This window comes from Lagenorhynchus albirostris, chromosome 13, assembly GCF_949774975.1.
Source record: "Lagenorhynchus albirostris chromosome 13, mLagAlb1.1, whole genome shotgun sequence".
Taxonomy (NCBI): Eukaryota; Metazoa; Chordata; class Mammalia; order Artiodactyla; family Delphinidae; genus Lagenorhynchus; species Lagenorhynchus albirostris.
This window is the reverse complement of record NC_083107.1, coordinates 8,806,210-8,825,683: the sequence shown is the minus strand read 5'-3', so window position 1 is coordinate 8,825,683 and position 19,474 is coordinate 8,806,210. Positions and strand designations below refer to the sequence as shown.

General features: G+C 49.5%; 1 protein-coding gene across 5 annotated transcripts in view; it reads left to right on the top strand.

Annotated features, from left to right (window-relative positions):
* Positions 1-16,948, top strand: part of LOC132531642 (tyrosine-protein kinase ZAP-70) — a 30,282-nt gene extending 13,334 nt beyond the window's left edge. For all 5 annotated transcript variants that reach the window (XM_060169594.1, XM_060169596.1, XM_060169595.1 and 2 more), the window contains 10 exons: positions 10,013-10,151; positions 10,251-10,332; positions 10,411-10,457; positions 10,695-10,746; positions 11,806-11,998; positions 12,506-12,712; positions 14,515-14,707; positions 14,799-14,939; positions 15,040-15,152; positions 16,465-16,948. In XM_060169594.1, the coding sequence (XP_060025577.1) occupies positions 10,013-10,151; positions 10,251-10,332; positions 10,411-10,457; positions 10,695-10,746; positions 11,806-11,998; positions 12,506-12,712; positions 14,515-14,707; positions 14,799-14,939; positions 15,040-15,152; positions 16,465-16,573 (1,276 nt within the window). In that variant the 3' untranslated portion in view covers positions 16,574-16,948. The remainder of the gene's footprint in view (positions 1-10,012; positions 10,152-10,250; positions 10,333-10,410; positions 10,458-10,694; positions 10,747-11,805; positions 11,999-12,505; positions 12,713-14,514; positions 14,708-14,798; positions 14,940-15,039; positions 15,153-16,464) is intronic.
* The last annotated feature ends 2,526 nt before the right edge of the window (positions 16,949-19,474 follow it).

The window sequence follows — 19,474 nt, the reverse complement described above, 5'->3', positions numbered from 1 at the left end:
CCTTCCCCATCTCTCCTTCCTACCTCACGCAAACACACGTACTCATAGAGATAATGATTCCACCATTCCAATGGTTTAAAACTTTCTCCCAGATTCCCTAAGGCCCCTGACAATATCAAAAGATTCTGGGGGGAGGGGGTGGAAGAAGTGAGTAGAGGGTGGAGCAGGGGGGGATTCTGAGCCCCATCCCAACTCAGCTTTTTTTAAAAAAAATAATTAATTAATTTTTGGCTGTGCTGGGTCTTCATTGCTGCATGCGGGCTTTCTCTAGTTGTGGTGAGCAGGGGCTACTCTTCCTTGTGGTGCACGGGCTTCTCATTGTGGTGGCTTCTCTGGTTGTGGAGCATGGACTCTAGGTGCGTGGGCTTCAGTAGTTGTGGCACGCGGGCTCCAGTAGTTGTGGCTTGCGGACTCTATAGCGCAGGCTCAGTAGTTGTGGAGCACGGGCTTAGTTGCTCTGCGGCATGTGGGATCTTCCTGGACCAGGGCTCGAACCTGTGTCCCCTGCATTGGCAGGAGGATTCTTAATCACTGCGCCACCAGGGAAGTCCCCCCAGCTCAGCTTTGACGTGTTTCATATCTTAAGTTTCTATGGAAGATGTTGCTTGACAAACAATTCCACTGCCCAAAGGAAAAGTTTGCAAACTTTCTCCATTAACACAGCAGAGTTTATAACAGGCTTGGAGTTAACCAGTCTGTTGGGATAAGAGGAATCTCTGGAGAACCAGGGCCAGCGGCTGTAGGTGCTTTGGATATCGAGGTGGCTTGAAGTCTCAGAGGTGGGTAGGATCAGCATTGGCCACAGCAGGCTGAGACTGAGGGAGCTAGGATCTGGGTACAGTATAGAGACTGGGGCTGATGCTGGGGTTCAGAAGCAGTTGGAGCAGTGACATTATGAGGGACAGTGGCTCATGCAGGGAAATGTCAAGAGACCAGAAGCCACCACCATGAACCAGACTCCTGGAAAGTTAGGCAGGACATGCTTCTGACAGAAGCACTGTAGATTTTTCTGTGGTTCCTGTTGTCAGTAACTGCTTTCTCAGTATGTGGGTAGTTAGGGGCTGAAGGTCAAAGCTGTAGGTGCAGAACCTCTCCTGAGGCAGGGGTGAAGGGACATCCCTGATGCATCACAATGCCTGGGACAAGCCCAGGACTGGTCTGGTTCCGTGGTAAGTGTGCGGGTGTGATAGAAAGACACACCACTGTGGCCTGGAATGCTTACCAGTGACCACCATTCAGAGCTGCTGATGAATGGTTGGAATTATACCTAACGCTGTTTGCTGTCAAAGCTCGCTTCCTTTCTGCATAATTGCAGCATCTGTGGGACTGGTTGATTCAACTTGAAAAGACACTTGAACCCTGGAAAGGGCCTTCAAGAACAGATTGTTAATTGTTTCTTAATGGATCACTGACCCCTTTGGGAATTTTAGTGAAGCTGAACCCTTCTCACAATCCCCAAAACATATTTACCCCAAAGATTATGCCTACAGTTATATGAGATCATGGTTGATCCCGAACCTCATCTTTGGAGCCCTAAAGTCTGGGTTCGTTCTGTGTTTTCATTTTACATGTGAGGAAACTGAGGCACACGGAGAAGAAGCAACTTGCTGTGGCTGGGCTGGGTGTCAGTCCCATGGAGCAATTAACTGGAGAGTCAGAAATGGATTGGCATCCTGGCTCTACCCCTAATCAACTGTGCAGTTTAGGCAAGAGGTGTAGTGTTCTTGAGACTCAGCTTCCTCCTCTGCAAAATGTGGATAATGAGAGGACAAGGTAGGTATCTTGTGGAGAATGCTGTGAAGATTAAATGACAAATATGTGAAGAATTTAGAACGAGCATCTTAATAAATGGTAGCTCTTATTTTTTTCACTGTTATCAGGTTCTCTATATTATTTTTAAAGTGGAGGGAATTCCCTGGCAGTCCAGTGGTTAGGACTGCATGCTTCCATTGCAGGGGGAACAGGTTTAATCCCTGGTTGGGGAATTAAGATCCCACAAGTCTCATGGCATAGCCAAAAAAAAAAAAAAGTGGAAGTACAAGTTGATTTCTTAGCCTGTACCTCTAGTTTAAGTTCAGGCTTGAACTACAAGGATGAAGAACTGCCACCACCTGGTGGTTTTTTTGGTAAATAAAGTAGAATTTGTGACATTGAAATATGTATGGTGACCACACCAGTATAGTAGTCTTTGCCTACGTGGGATTGGTGGCTGCTGTTTTGTGAACTCACACGTCTCTTTCCAAAGACAGTGTATCAGTTAGCCTTTGCTGTGTAACAAACCACCCTAAACTGTTGTAGCTTAAAATAACATTCATTTATTCAGCCTTGATTCAATGGGTTGGCTATTTGGGCTTAGTTCAGTTGGGTGGTTATTCAGCTGGTTTCTTTTGAGCTCAGTTGTGTGGCCGCAGTCAGCTGAAGGATTGACTGGGCCTTGATGGTCTGGGATGGCCTCACTCACATGTCTGGCAGATGGCAGCCTGGGATGCCTTGATTCTCCTTCATATGGCTTCTCCAGCAGGCTAGTGTGGACTCACTTCCATGGTCATTGCAGGGCTGCCAGGAGAAGCAAGAAAGGGCAGGCAAACCCCAGTGTCAACCACTTTTCCAGCCTCTCCTTGTGTCCTGTTTGCTAATGTCTTATTGACCAAAGCAAGTCACATGGTCAATCCCTGATTCAGGAGATACAGATCTAGATTCCACTTATTGATGGGAAGAAAGGTCTAATATTGTGCTGTTTTTTTTCAATATTCCACACACGTTTCCTGATGAGTGGCTGAGCATTGAGTTTTTTTATTTTTTTGAATTTTATTTTATTTATTTTTTATACAGCACGTTCTTATTAGTTATCTATTTTATACATATTAGTGTATACATGTCAATCCCAATCTCCCATCCCCCCACAACATTCCCCCCTTGGTGTCCATACGTTTGTTCTCTACATCTGTGTCTCTATTTCTGCCTTGCAAACCCGTTCATCTGTACCATTTTTCTAGGTTCCACATATATGTGCTAATATACGATATTTGTTTTTCTCTTTCTGACTTACTTCACTCTGTATGACAGTCTCTGGGTCCATCCACGTCTCTATAAATGACCCAAGTTCGTTCTTTTTTATGGCTGAGTAATATTCCACTGTATATATGTACCACATCTTCTTTATGCATTTGTTTGTCAATGGGCATTTAGGTTGCTTCCATGACCTGGCTATTGTAAATAGTGCTGCAATGAACATTGGGGTGCATGTGTCTTTTTGAATTGTGGTTTTCTCTGGGTATACGCCCAGGAGTGGGATTGCTGGGTCATATGGTAGTTCTGTTTTTCATATTTTAAAGGAACCTCCATACTGTTCTCCATAGTGGCTGTATCAGTTTACATTCCCACCAACAGTGCAAGAAGGTCCCCTTTTCTCCACACCCTCTCCAGCATTTGTTGTTTGTAACTTTTCTGATGATGCCCATTCTAACTGGTGTGAGGTGTTACCTCATTGTAGTTTGATTTGCATTTCTCTAATAATTAGTGATGTTGAGCAGCTTTTCATGTGCTTTTTGGCCATCTGTATGTCTTCTTTGGAGAAATGTCTATTTAGGTCTTCTGACCATTTTTTGATTGGGTTGTTTGTTTTTTAATATTGAGCTGCATGAGCTGTTTATATATTTTGGAGATTAATCATTTGCTATTGATTCATTTGCAAATATTTTCTCCCATTCTGAGGGTTGTCTTTTCATCTTGTTTGTAGTTTCCTTTGATTTGCAAAAGCTTTTAAGCTTCATTAGGTCCCATTTGTTTATTTTTGTTTTTATTTCTGTTACTCTAGGAGGTGGATCAAAAAAATCTTGCTGTGATTTATGTCAAAGAGTGTTCTTCCTATGTTTTCCTCTAAGAGTTTTATAGTGTCTGGTCTTACATTTAGGTCTCCAACCCATTTTGAGTTTATTTTTGTGTATGGTGTTGGGGAGTGTTCTAATTTCATTCTTCTCCATGTAGCTGTCCAGTTTTCCCAGCACCACTTATTGAAGAGACTGTCTTTTTGCCATTGTATATCCTTGCCTCCTTTGTCATAGACTAGTTGACCATAGGTGCGTGGGTTTATCTCTGGGCTTTCTATCCTGTTCCATTGATCTATATTTCCAGTTTTGTGCCAGTACCATATTGTCTTGATTACTGTAGCTTTGTAATATAGTCGGAAGTCAGGGAGTCTGATTCCTCCAGCTCCATTTTTTTCCCCTCAAGGCTGCTTTGGCTATTCGGGGTCTTTTGTGTCTCCATACAAATTTTAATATTTTTTATTCTAGTTCTGTAAAAAATGCCACTGGGAATTTGATAGGGATTGCATTAAATCTGTAGATTGCTTTGGGTAGTATAGTCATTTTCACAATATTGATTCTTCCAATCCAAGAACATGGTATATCTCTCCATCTGTTTGTGTCATCTTTGATTTCTTTCATCAGTGTCTTATAGTTTTCTGAGTACAGGTCTTTAACCTCCTTAGGTAGGTTTATTCCTAGGTATTTTATTCTTTTTGTTGCAATGGTGAATGGAATTGTTTCCTTAATTTCTCTTTCTGGTCTTTCGTTGTTAGTGGATAGGAATGCAAGTGATTTCTGTGCATTAATTTTGTATCCTGCAACCTTAGCAAATGCACTGATTAGCTCTAGTAGTTTGCTGGTGGCACCTTTAGGATTCTCTATGTATAGTATCATGTCATCTGCAAACAGTGACAGTTTTACTTCTTCTTTTCCAATTTGTATTCCTTTTATTTCTTTTTCTTTTCTGATTGCCATGGCTAGGCCTTCCAAAACTATGTTAAATGAGAGTGGCGCGAGTGGACATCCTTGCCTTGCTCCTGATCTTAGAGGAAATGCTTTCAGTTTTTCACCATTGAGAGTGATGTTTGCTGTGGGTTTGTCGTATATGGCCTTCATTATGATGAGGTAGGTTACCTCTGTGCCCACTTTGTGGAGAGTTTTTATCATGAATGGAAGTTGAATTTTGTCAAAAGCTTTTTCTGCATCTATTGAGATGATCATATGGTTTTTATTCTTCAATTTGTTAATATGGTGTATCACATTGATTGATTTGCGTGTATTGAAGAATCCTTGTATCCCTGGGATAAATCCCACTTGATCATGGTATATCATTCTTTTAATGTGTTTTTGCATTCTGTTTGCTAGTATTTTGTTCAGGATTTTTGTATCTGTATTCATCAGTGATATTGGTCCTTAATTTTCTTTTTTTGTACTATCTTTGTCTAGTTTTGGTATCAGGGTGATGGTGGCCTCATAGAATGAGTCTGGGAGTGTTCCTTCCTCTGCAATTTTTTGGAAGAGTTTGAGAAGGATGGGGCTTAGCTCTTCTCTAAATGTTTGATAGAATTCACCTGTGAAGCCATCTGGTCTTGGATTTTTGTTTGTTGGAAGATTTTTAATCACAGTTTGAATTTCATTACTTGATTGGTCTGTTCATATTTTCTATTTCTTCCTGCTTCAGTCTTGGAAAGTTATACCTTTCTAAGAATTTGTCCATTTCTTCCAGGTTGTCCATTTTATTGGCATAGAGTTGCTTGTAGTATTCTCTTAGGACGCTTTGTATTCTGCAGTGTCTGTTGTAACTTCTCCTTTTTCATTTCTAATTTTATTGATTTGAGTCCTCTCCCTCTTTTTCTTTTTTCTTTCTTTTTTTTTTTTTTTTTTGCGGTACATGGGCTTCCCACTGCTGCAGCCACTCCCGTTGTGGAGCACAGGCCCTGAACACACAGGCCCAGTGGCCATGGCACACGGGCCCAGCCGCTCCCCGGCATGTGGGATCCTCCCGGACTGGGGCACGAACGCGTGTCCCCTGCATCGGCAGGCGGACTCAACCACTGCGCCATCAGGGAGGCCCTCCCTCTTTTTCTTGATGAGTCTGGCTACAGGTTTATCAATTTTGTTTATCTTCTCAAAGAACCAGCTTTTAGTTTTATTGATCTTTGCTATTGTTTTCTTTGTTTCTATTTCACTTATTTCTGCTCTGATCTTTATGATTTCATTCCTTCTGCTAACTTTGGATTTTGTTTGTTCTTCTTTCTCTAATTCCTTTAGGTGTAAGGTTAGATTGTTTATTTGAGATTGTTCTTGTTTCTTGAGGTAGGCTTGTATTGCTATAAACTTCCCTCTTAGAATTGCTTTTGCTGCATCCCATAGGTGTTGGATCATCGTGTTTTCGTTGTAATTTGTGTCTAGGTATTTTTTGATTTCCTCTTGATTTCTTCAGTTATCTCTGGTTATTTAGTAACGTATTGTTTAGCCTCTATGTGTTTGTATTTTTTACGTTTTTTCCCCTGTAATTGATTTCTAATCTCTTAGCCTTGTGGTCAGAAAAGATGCTTGATGTGATTTCAATTTTCTTAAATTTGCTGAGGCTTGGTTTGTGACCCAAGATGTGATCTATCCTGGAGAATGTTCTGTGTGCACTTGAGAAGAAAGTGTAATCAGCTGTTTTTGGATGGAGTGTCCTATAAATATCAATTAAATCTATCTGGTCTATTGTGTCATTTAAAGCTTGTGTTTCCTTATTAATTTTCTGTCTGGATGTTCTGTCCATTGGTGTAAATGAGGTGTTAAAATCCCCCACTATTATTATGTTACTGTTGATTTCCTTTTTTATAGCTGTTAGCAATTGCCTTATGTATTGAGGTGCTCCTATGTTGGGTGCGTATGTATTTATAATTGTTATATCTTCTTCTTGGATTGCTTCCTTGATCATTATGTAGTGTCTTTCCTTGTCTCATAACATTCTTTATTTTAAAGGTTATTTTATCTGATATGAGTATTGGTACTCCAGCTTTCTTTTGATTTCCATTTGCATGGAATATCTTTTTCCATCACCTAACTTTCAGTCTGTATGTGTTCCTGGGTCTGAAGTGGGTCACTTGTAGACAGCATATATATGGGTCTTGTCTTTTTTTTTTTTTTTTTTTTTTGCGGTACGCGGGCCTCTCATGTTGTGGAGCACAGGCTCCAGACGCGCAGGCTCAGCAGCCATGGCTCACGGGCCCAGCCGCTCCATGGCATGTGGGATCCTCCTGGACCGGGGCACAAACCCGTGTCTCCTGCATCGGCAGGCGGACTCTCAACCACTGCGCCACCAGGGAAGCCCGGGTCTTGTCTTTTGTATCCATTCAGCGAGCCTGTGTCTTTTGGTTGAAGCATTTAATCCATTCACCTTTAAGGTAATTATTGATATGTATGTTCCTGTTACCATTTTCTTAATTGTTATGGGTTTGTTTTTGTAGGTCCTTTTCTTCTCTTGTGTTTCCCACTTAGAGAAGTTCCTTTAGCATTTGTTGTGGAGCTGGTTTGTTGGTGCTGAATTCTCTTAGTTTTTGCTTGCCTGTAAAGCTTTTGATTTCTCTGTCGAATCTGAACGAGATCCTTGCTGGGTAGAGTAATCTTGGTTGTACGTTCTTGCCTTTCATCACTTTAAATATATCATGCCACTCCCTTCTGGCTTGTAGAGTTTCTGCTGAGAAATCAGCTGTTAACCTTATGGGAGTTCCCTTGTATGTTATTTGTCATTTTTCCCTTGTTGCTTTCAATAATTTTTCTTTGTCTTTAATTTTTGTCAGTTTGATTGCTATCTGTCTCGGCATGTTTCTCCTTGGCTTTATCCTGCCTGGGACTCTCTGTGCTTCCTGGACTTGGGTGGCTATTTCGTTTCCCACGTTAGGGAAGTTTTCGACTAGAATCTCTTCAAATATTTTCTTGGGTCCTTTCTCTCTCTCTTCTCCTTGTGGGACCCCTATAATGCAAATGTTGTTGCATTTAATGTTGTGCCAGAGGTCTCTTAGGCTGTCTTCATTTCTTTTCATTCTTTTTTCTTTATTCTGTTTTGTGGCAGTGAATTCCACCATTCTGTCTTCCAGGTCACTTATCCATTCTTCTGTCTCAATTATTCTGCTATTGATTCCTTCAAGTGTATTTTTCATTTCAGTTATTGTATTGTTCATCTGTTTTTTTGTTCTTTAATTCTTCTAGGTCTTTGTTAAACATTTCTTGCATCTTCGCGATCTTTGCCTCCATTCTTTTTCCGAGGTTCTGGATCATCTTCACTATCATTATTCTGAATTCTTTTTCTGGAAGGTTGGCTATCTCCACTTCATTTAGTTGTTTTTTGGGGTTTTATCTTGTTCCTTCATCTGGTACAAAGTCCTCTGCCTTTTCATCTTGTCTATCTTTCTGTGAATGTGGTTTTCTTTCCACAGGCTGCAGAATTATAGTTCTTCTTGCTTCTGCTCTCTGCCCTCTAGGCATTGAGTTTTTGTTGTCAGTTCAAAACTTAAGGTTTTGACCTTATGAAGTATTTTCACTTCTCAAAAGAAGAGAACTAGTAGTTAGAGACAATCACCTCCAGGCCAGCCCACCAGTCTAGTTATGGAAGCTCCTTCCTTTCTGTGGGACATTTGCATTTCTTAGTTTGTTGTGGGATTCTCTTCCTTGCCTTTGGTGCTCCCCCATTGCTCCTCACCCTGTTTCCTATCTCTCCACGTGTCCAGGTAGGCTGCCCTGGTCACTATGTCAGCCTTCACTGCATTGTTCTTTGGGGAACTTGCTGTCCGGCAATGGATGGGATATTCACAGCCACCCCTCCATCCCTCACTCATGTTTTGCGATGGAGATTTAAGGGACATTTCTCTGTCTCTTTGGCCTAAGGAAGAGTTGCAAGGTGGGCTCGTGTCTGTCTTGTTCACCACTGTACTCCTGCCTTTAGAATAATGCCTGGCATGTGGTCAATACTTAGTAAATATTTGTCCAGTGAATTAATATCCATGGGCAGGGCCCAAGCCCTGAGAGTTTACACTCTGATGGTGCCCACCTATGGGTCATCCCATGGCTATTTCCTGCTGTGTGCTCCCAGCCAGCTCTTGTGTAACTTAGTTCAATCCCCTAGATTATTGGTCTGTTGTCTACAGTGTCCACAGAGCCTGAGACCACCTCCAGAAACAGCTGCCCCTCCCTTGTCCATTAGAAATCTACACTTAACCCTGGAATAGAAACTTGTGCTGGGAACTCAAGACAAAACTATTTTGTGGGAGATGCTGACTAGTTTTACAATAGGATGGGAGGGTGCAGGTGGCCCTAAATTGGTCCGTGTGTGTGTGTGTGTGTGTGTGTGTGTGTGTGTGTGCGTGTGTGTGTGTGGTTGGACAGGTTCTTACTGCATGAAGGCACCATCTTTTAGGGGCTTAATTCTGATCGATAGACATGGAAGATTTATTTGTTTTGGCAAATTTCCAGAAGAGGACAATCAAGGGTTTCATTCTGTTAAAGGTCATCTGTTATGATAACTGGTGGGTCTCTTGTGATGGCAAGGTGACTTGTGCTGATGTGTACGAAGGTGCCCTGTGATCTAACCATGGACTTGCACTTGCCTTTATCGCTCTATGTATAGAAACAGCTTTGTCTCCCCAAGAGAATGGTCTTAAGTCTGTGTGTCCCCCGTGAGTGGCTCTGTGTCCACCATAGATGAAAAAATATCCCTCCAGGAATCGCCAAGTGCCTCCCCGCCCCACACCTGTGGCCAAGTGTCCAACCATGGGTGGCCTGGTATTCAGCCATGGAGGACCAGGTGCCCCCCAGCGTATGGCTAAGTGTTCCCCCCTGAATGGCCAAGTGTGCAGCTGTGGGTGCCTGAGTATCAGGCCCTGCAGGGCTGAATGTCCACCGTGGGTGGCTCAGTATTCCCCTGTGGATGGCCACATACCTGCCCTTGGATGACTGTGAACATGGCCATTCACCTCTCTGCTCACCCCGGCACCCCCTCCGCCAGCCCCACGCATGGCCTGTTACCAGTAGGTCTGGAGGTTGAGTGGGGCCTGACCTCAGCTCCCGCAGCCCCTGCCACTTCTCCATGAGGCTCTGGGGTGCAGAGCCCATAGGGCGTGTGTGTGGGAACTAGGGCCTAAATAGGAGGGCACCACGGGAGAGGGGACCCATGTGGTTGTAGGGTTGACACCCCCTCCATCCCCTGCCAGGCTGAGACCCCGGAAGGAGCAGGGCACCTATGCGCTGTCTCTGATCTATGGGAAGACTGTGTACCACTACCTCATCAGCCAGGACAAGGCGGGCAAATACTGCATTCCCGAGGGGACCAAGTTTGACACGCTCTGGCAGGTAGGCCGCCCACACACCCTGTTGTGGGGAGAGGCTGCGGCGGGGTGCTCAGGCTCCTGGGGAGGAGGGGAGCCCCGGCCCTGACGCTCCTCCCTGCAGCTGGTGGAGTACCTGAAGCTGAAGGCTGACGGGCTCATCTACTGCCTAAAGGAGGCCTGTCCCAACAACAGCGCCAGCTCAGGTGAGCGGGGCAGCGGGGCACAGGGGTGAGCGGGAGACCCCGGCCCCCACCCCCTCACTGTCCCTTCTGCTCCCCCAGAGGCCGCTGCTCCCACACTCCCCGCCCACCCATCCACATTCACCCAGGTGAGTCAGAAGCACCGTAGACTTGGGGCCTTGGGGATGGAGCTGGGTGGGCAATGGGTCCTGTTCCCAGGGTGGGGCTCCGGGCAGGAGATGGGGGGAGAGTGGGGCTGCCGTGGAACAGAAGAGGGCACCCCCAGCACCATCTCTGGGAGTCCTCAGACGATATGGGTCTCATGAGAGGGGCTGGGTGCCCCCAGCTCTGGCCCTGCTGACCCTTGCTGACCCCATGACCTTTAGCCTCAGAGACGGATCGACACGCTCAACTCAGATGGATACACCCCTGAACCAGGTGAGTCGGCAGAGATGGAGGTGTGTAGGGGTTCGTGTCAGACCAGGAGCAGGGTCCTGGCTGGGCCCTGGGGTGTGTCAGGGGAGGGACGTGTGTCAGGCCTGACCTGCGGCGGTGGGCCTGGTTGCCCTGTGCATGCACTGTGCCTGCAGGTGTCCACGTGGGCACATGCATCATGCCCGCCTGTGAGCACGTGCCCGGGGGCATGCTGACGTGCTGCGGAGTAGACCTGGCCATGCCTGGGCCAGCCCGGGTACAGACACACATCTGTTAAGCACCTACTATCTGCCAGTCATGCCCAAGCTCACTGAGTGTATGAGCTTTGCTGAATCCTCCCGACAAGCACATGAGGCGGTCATGGTAATTATTCTCATTTTACAGAAGAGAAAGGAGGGCCGGGAACTGTCATGTCCCGCAGCTAGGCAGTGGTGGAGCTGGGGTTTGAACCCAAGGAGGCAGGCTCCAGAGCCCAGGTCCCTGAAAGGCACTGTCGCAGATGCTCCTGTGTTTCATGTGTGGATGTAAGCCTGTGCACGTGTGTGTAGAGAACATACACGGTTGCCTGTGCACAGAGAGGCTCATCTGCAGCCCTTGTACACCTGGCTGCGTGGTGCGTACGCAGACCTGGGCAGGCGTGACACGGGTGCAGACGTGTCAGTGCACGCACACCCATAGGTGTGCACGCCTCAGCTGGCACTGTAGTGGTTACTTGTGCAGACACGCCTTTGGACCCCCATCACACACCGAGACATGGGTGAGAGTGTACGTGGGTGTTATGCGTGAACACGCAAGGACGCATGTGTGTGCACACTCTAGCCAGTGCACACTAGAGTCCTCTTGGACGTGGCTTCCCAGCTCACCCACAGAGGGGACCAGGAGTGCACACAAATGCACGCACGCACACGATCACACACGTGTGCACGTGTGCCTGTGCGTGCTCTGCACGGTGCACCCTGTGCCTTGCGGCGACGTGCCTGGTGGGCACCGAGGCTGCCCTGCCCAGCCCCCATCCCTCTCCCTGCTCCTGACTTGGGAGCACACGCCTGTGTGTGTGCCCAGCATGCCTAGCGTCCTCAGAGAAGCCGCGATCGATGCCCATGGACACCAGCGTGTACGAGAGCCCCTACAGCGACCCCGAGGAGCTCAAAAACAAGAAGCTCTTCCTGAAGCGCGAGAACCTCCTCATGGCTGACATAGAACTTGGCTGCGGCAACTTTGGCTCCGTTCGCCAGGGCGTCTACCGCATGCGCAAGTAGGCTGCCCAGCCTTGGCTGGGGAACCGCTGTGGGAGGGGCAGAGGGGGCGCTGCCTCCCAAGGCCTTGGGGGTTGGAGCCAGGATGTGACTTCAGGTTGCCTGGGAAACAGTCGCTGGGACAGGAAATTGCCTGCTAGGCGGGGTTACCTGGGGGACCCCAGGGCAGCACCCGAGAGGGAGTGAGAGGGGCAGGTCTGGGGCAGAGAGAAGTTGGGCTGAGCTGCAGATGCAACAGAGTCCCCCTTGTCTACTCCATAGGCTGGTCACTTGGTACAGGCTGCCCCTGGGGAGGGTGACACTTTGAGCCGGTTCTTTTCAGCAAGGGGCAGTTCCTGGGAGGGGCTTGGCTGTGAGCTGTGAGCCGTGAGCTGCAGGGAGGACTGGGCGGCAACCACAGCATCTACTACACAAGTCCAGGGAGAGGAGAGGCAGGTCGGGTTGGGATGAGGGGGCCAGGTCGGGCCCGTGCCGGCTCACGCGTGTCCCTCTGTGCGTCACGGCAGGAAGCAGATCGACGTGGCCATCAAGGTGTTGAAACAGAACACAGAGAAGGCGGACAAGGATGAGATGATGCGGGAGGCGCAGATCATGCACCAGCTGGACAACCCCTACATCGTGCGGCTCATTGGCGTGTGCCAGGCCGAGGCCCTCATGCTGGTGATGGAGATGGCGGGCGGCGGGCCGCTGCACAAGTTCCTGCTCGGGAAGAAGTGAGCCTCTGGGCCGGCCAGGTGTTTGGGGCTGGGGGCGTGGGCGGGAGTGATCCTGTCCGCCCACGGGTGCGTTCCACACTCATTTCCCCGCGTTTATAGACACACTCACAGCTGCTGCCCACACTCACGCCCATGACAGATCTGACCCCAGGTTTGACTTTCGGCTCTGCCGCTAACTGGTGTGACCCCAGGTGGGTTTCTTAATTCACCTGTGCCTCAGTCTCCTCATTTGTACCACGGCGATGCACAGTATTTACGTCCAGGTGCTCTTGGGAGGGTCAGATGAGTTGATGTCTATCCATAGAAAGTGCTCAGAACGGTGCCTGGCGTTGCTTATAGGAGCTTTGTAAGTATCAGCTCTGTCACAACTGCCACCTCTGTTCTCTCGGCCAGTTCATGGCGCACGGGAAGTTGCCGACGGTTGACGGTCTTTGACCTGAAGCAGGGCTGGGAAACTGCAGCCAGGCTTGTGTTGTACAGCCTGCTTTCGCATTTTTAAAGGTCTATGGAAAAAACAGAGGACTATGTGGCAGAGACCATATGTGTCCAGCAAAGGCTGAAATATTTACTCTCAGGCCCTGTAGAGAAAAAATTGGCCCATCTCTAATCCAAAGAAATTGGTTTCGTTTGTGTTCCCTCGTGCCTCAAACTCTTACCCTCACGACACGAGGCACATGACCTTGAACCCGAGCTCTTGCTGGAGTGCGTGCCTTCACGGGTCCCAGTTCATGTACTCAGTTATCCCATGGGTGTTCATTGGGCAATTTCTCTGTGACAGGGACCATTACCAGCACTTGGGATTATCAGCGAACAAAGAGACAAAGTTCTCTGCCCTGTAGTTTGGTTGGGAAAGAGAGGCTTTAAATAATCATTATAATACCGTAAAGTATAGAGTGTGTTGGAAGGTAAGTACTATGGAAAGGGGGGTTGGGAGTGTCAGGGTAGGAGGTGAGAAGTGAGAAGGTGAGGCAGCCAAGTGCAGCTCTGGGGGAAGAGTGGTCCAGACAGAGGGCACAGCCGGTGCAAAGGTCCTGAGGTGCCTGGTGTGGTAGAGGAACTGTGAGTAGGGCCCCGAGGCTGAAGCAGAGTGAGTGCAGGGGAGTGGGGAGCTGACGTGGGCAGGGAGGTGATGGGGAAGATGGTGCAGGGCCTCGTGGGCCGTGGGGAGGACTTGGACATTTACCCTGAGCGAGGTAGGAGCCCTGGACGCCATGAGCCGAGGAGGGGCAGGACCTGACTCCAGTGTGGGAAGGACAGGCCGTGCCGGGTGAGGGCAGAGGTGGCTGTTCTGGTCCAGCCTGGCCATGATGACGGCTGGGTCAGGGTGGCAGAAGCAGACGTGGAGAGAAGTAGGGGGATTCTGGAGGGATTTTGAAGTCAGGGCTGCCAGGGTTTGCTGATGGATTGGATATTGGGTGTGAGGAAAAGGAGCTGAGGGCAAGGCCAGTGCTTCTGAGTAAGTGAAAAGATGGAGAGAGGAGTGTGTGTGTGCACGCGCACGCGTGTGTTTGTACCATCAGGAACTTGGCTTTGTCTTTATTATCTTTGAGATGCCCGTGAGACCCCCTGAGGGCACACAGAGGACGCAGGTAAATGTGTTAAGTCTGGGAATCCCAGTATATGGATGAAATTTAAGGCCTCGAGCCTGGATGAGGGCAGAGGTTTGTGCCTGTTTTGCTCACGCCGTGTCCCCCCGCCCCATGCGTGGCACACAGCAGGTGCCCAATAAGCACCTGTTGAACAGAGGCTCAGCTGGGTCAGAGAAGTGGGCTTTGCCCCTGCCTTCCCCTGCACCCCAGGGAGGAGATCCCCGTCAGCAATGTGGCGGAGCTGCTGCACCAGGTGTCCATGGGCATGAAGTACCTGGAGGAGAAAAACTTTGTGCATCGTGACCTGGCGGCCCGCAACGTCCTTCTGGTCAACCGGCACTACGCCAAGATCAGCGACTTTGGTCTCTCCAAGGCACTGGGTGCTGATGACAGCTACTACACCGTGAGCCCCCGGCCCTGGGGTGCCCAGGTGGAGGGGGCGGTGGTGTGGAGGGTCCCCGAGCCCTGTCCCGGCAGCATCTCCCACCCTCCAGGCTCGCTCGGCGGGGAAGTGGCCGCTCAAGTGGTACGCGCCTGAGTGCATCAACTTCCGCAAGTTCTCCAGCCGCAGTGACGTCTGGGGCTACGGGGTCACCATGTGGGAAGCCTTCTCCTATGGCCAGAAGCCCTACAAGGCAGGTGTGGGGCAGAGGCGGGCGGACAGCTGGGTGGGGAGAGGGGCCGGGGGGAGGGGCCCTGGTTACTCACATGCGTACTTGGCTCTGGCTTGAGCAGAAGATGAAGGGCCCCGAGGTCATGGCCTTCATCGAGCAGGGCAAGCGGATGGAGTGCCCCCCAGAGTGTCCGCCCGAAATGTACAAGCTCATGAGCGACTGCTGGACCTACAAGTGAGTGCCAGCGGGCAGGAGGGTACCTGGCTGGGTGCCTGGCTGAACTGACACCCAGGCCTGGGGCAGGAGGTCGTGGTGCCCAATAGTCCGACTAACTCATCCCACCCAGAGACTCACCCAATTCATGGCCTTTCCAACCCTCGGTACCTTTATTCCCCCTGCATCTATGCTCAGCTCTCCAACAGACTGACCCTACAATGCTCCACTGGTCCAGCACCCCAGCACCCTACCTGTGGACACCCACTGCTCCAGCATCTAAAACCTCAGTCTCCCACCAGCCAATACTCAAATGATCCTGCAACACTCAGACAAGTCAGTACTGTTACCCAAACTATGATACCAATACTCAGGGCATGGGATGATACTAATTTATATAATTCCTGTTTCCCATCAGCCAACATTCAACACCTAATTACCCATTCAGGCCAACACCAAAGCACCCAGATACTCAGTGCCCTCCCACCTCTGTCTGCTCGAAGCCCGGCGCTTGAACACGCCAACTCCTAACACCATCAATACCTCCCCTTCCCATCACACAACAGGCAACATGCACCCAAACAAGCTATTACCCTACACTAACCCTACAATGCACGGGCATTCCAATATTTGATACCTTTCCTGCCCCAGCACCCGTTATTCCACTGGCCAACACCTTCCACACTGATACCCAAACACCCAAGCACTCCAATAAATACACACCCTACTTACGATAAATCAATAAGAAATGATCAGCCCATCCCTTCTCCACCAAGTATTAACTCGACCTCTACCAAGAAACAATACACCAACACCCCAATACCCAAAGAGGCTAGCATCTAACACCCCAGCGCAATACATGGATATTCCACACACATACCATGAATACCCTGACTCTCCACTAGCTGCACCCATCCTCCAGATGCCAATGTTCCTCTCCTTTGCGGGCAGCATACTTGCATCTGTGTGAGCCCACACCCAGCACCCCAATACCCTGGACAAATGCACACGCTCAGTACATCAACATTCAACACCCCAGCTCCCCGTGGTCCACAGCTGTCACCCCTGCACTCAGGGAGCTCCCTTCCCTAAGTCTTCGCCAGTCAACACTCAGTATATGGTCCCCCTGCATCCTGGATGTCAGCTCCTCAACTAGGCGATACGGCAACCCCGGGATTGTGGTCCTCTCACACCCAGGAGACCCCTCCATTACCCGATACCCGCCCCCCACCCCAGGCCCACTGCTTCCTGAGCCCTGTGCATGTCCACCCACCAGCTGAAGTTGGGTTCTGGGGGTGTGGTCAGCAGTCTGGATCTCCCCGACCCCTCACAGGTGGGAGGACCGTCCAGACTTCCTGACCGTGGAGCAGCGCATGCGAACCTACTACTACAGCCTGGCAAGCAGGGCCGCGGACCCTGTGGCCGAGGCTGCGTGTGTCTGAGCTCCGGCCTGCCGGCCCCTACGCCCCAGCTTTTCCTTCTGTGTCCTCAGCTCCCTCCCAGGACCTCCAGTCTGGCTGAGCCCAGCTCAGTTTCTCTCCCCCACACCAGCTGGGCTGTGAGAAGGGGGACAGCTCAGGCCTCCGGCCCACACTGGTCTAGTATCCCCTGCCTGGTCACCTGGCCCCTCTGGCTGGGGTAGGAGGCCGAGACCCAGGCAAGGTGGTACTGGGCTGGAATCTACTGGGAGGCCCTGAGCTGAGGGGGCGTTGCTTACAGCAAGGACTCTCCTTTCTCTGGGCCCAGAAGGGCGGACTCCTGGAGTTCTCAGGTGGCAAGACCCCAATCATTGGAATAAACGCAGCTTCTCTCTTGTCTGAGATCCCTCATCTTTCTGGGGTGAGGGCGGGGGGACCAGGAAAGGCGCTGGGTCATCGGAAGGGGTCCATGAGAAGTGCCTGATGGTGCAATGCACGGGCATTCCAATATGTGATACAGCTTTTCTCGTGTGGGCCTGGGGGCTGGCGTTCCCGCCCTTGTGCCCCGAGGACATCTTTACCAGCATGAGGGGCTGCAGCAGGTGAGCGTGGGGACTTAGGGGCCGCGTGCCTGCTGGCCACTCAGCTCCCCGAGCCTCACGGACGGCGTGAGACAGGTGCTGCCCGTGTTCGCGGCGTGTTATCATCACCTGGAGAGAGTTTAACACACGCTGATCCCGCCCCAGCCCGTGCATTTTAACGTCTCTTCAGGTGATTCGGCCCCTTCTGAGTTGCCTCCCCTTCCTCCCTGGGCCCAGACAGTCACAGCTGGGAATCCTTATCACCTGATGCCCCGAGGGCCGGCTCAGTCCCGCTCAGGAGAAGACCCGGCTCCAAGTGCGTGCTGCTTCAGTGTCCCCACGTGAACTGGGGTGTTGGAGCACAGAACCCGACAGGTCGGGTGAAGTGGAGCCAGGCCCCTGCATTTCTTTTCCGGACTTGCTCGGCTGCAGTTGGCCCCCATGCCCTGCAACGCCTCCTCCTCTTGGCCCGGCCCCGCAGAGCCACGGGCTCCAGGGCGGCCATGCAACCCACTCAGCGCCAGGGAGAGGCAAGATTTTCTGCGGCTTCTGAGAAGGTAGATTTTCTTTCCTTTTGTTTGTGGAGCTCTAGAAAGCCTGGGGCTGTTTTGTGGCACTGTCGGATGGGGTGTGGGGACTGGGGCTTGAGGCCCAGGCTGGTGACGCCCGAGAGGAGACCCCAGAACCTTGGTGATGTGAGTGCGTTGTCGAAACCAGGAAATTGACATTGGGGTTATTAACTTAGGTACGGACCTTGCTCTGATTTTACCGCTCACGGAGTTTTAATAATTCATGGGTAAGCTTCATGTTAGCGTATTCTTTTTTTTTTTTTTTTTTTTTTTTTTTTTTGCGGTACGCGGGCCTCTCACTGTTGTGGCCTCTCCCGTTGCGGAGCACAGGCTCCGGACGCGCAGGCTCAGCGGCCATGGCTCACGGGCCCAGCCGCTCCGCGGCATGTGGGATCCTCCCGGACCGGGGCACGAACCCGTGTCCCCTGCATCGGCAGGCAGACTCTCAACCACTGCGCCACCAGGGAATTCCCTAGCGTATTCTTTAATGAACTTTGTATTCTACCTGGAAAGTAGTTCAGAGAGCCCCCAGTTAGAGAGTCAACTTCAGACACGCGAAGACTCTCAGCTCTGTGTTTGTTTGGGGACTAAATCTGTAATGGTTTGCAATTGTTTGAGGGTCTCCAAGCCCTGCCAGACGATATCTTCCTGCATTTAGATTCGAAACAGATGAGCAGAGCACAGCGATTGTAAAGATTGACACAAACTCATTTCCTTCCATTTTGTCATTCTCTGCAGCCGCTTGAAGGTTTTGTGTTTAAAATGTAAAACAGTGAAGTTTGCAAGCCATGCGATATATTTTTAGTTGGTAAATGCACATATTAGTTCATAAGCTAACTCTATTACTGACTTTGAATAGCACCATTAAAATGCAAAAATTGTTTTTTAACTAATTGTTTTAAAACTAATGAACAAATCAAGAAAAATTACATCAGTGGTACAATTTTGTGGCTTCCGAAATTGTATTGTTTGCAGATATTTCAGTTTTATTAAATCCACCTGTTTGTTACTGGATAATTATTTACGTTGTTACATAAAGTATTATGTCAGAAGGGAAATACATTTTCGTTGTCTGCATTTCTTTTGTGGTCATCATTATTATTTGTTTCATGTTATGATTATTGCTGAAGATAACATTATTTTATGGGGAGGAGGTGTTAAAAGTGATCCGTTCTGGGGATCAAATACATTGAGAACGCTATGTGCTCGCAATAAATGACTGTTGAACGAACCAATGAAAGAGGGTGTAGTTCCACGTATATACCACCAGGTGGCGGTGTTCCCCAAGCCAAGACCGCTCAGCTGCTCAAACCCGACTCTCGCCTCCTGCCCCACTTTGGTCATCTTCTGCCTGGAGCAGGACCCCAGGCTCCTCCCTGGTCTCACAGGCCCCTAGTCCCGTCCCCTGCAATCCGTTCACCCCAGAACCGCTTGAAGGGTCTTTTCTACTAGCAGCTCTGACCAATTCCCTCCATCCTCTTCCAGGGTTCCCCAAACATATTCATGCTGACTCTCACCTCTGGGCCTTTGCATCTACTGTTCCCTCTGCCTGGAATTATTTTCATCCCCATTTTACTAATGTCCACAAGGAAAACTTATCCTTAAAGTATGAGTAAGTTACTGGGGGAAGTTTCTTAATCTCTCTGTGCCTCAGTTTCTTTGGGTGGTTTGGCCAGAAAGAGAAGGTAAATCCAGGTCAAGGAGTTAGAAAACCTGCAGAGGAGTGTCCTGGGATGTAAGGAGAGAAAGGCTTCCCCTTCCTCCTGCCCTCCAGG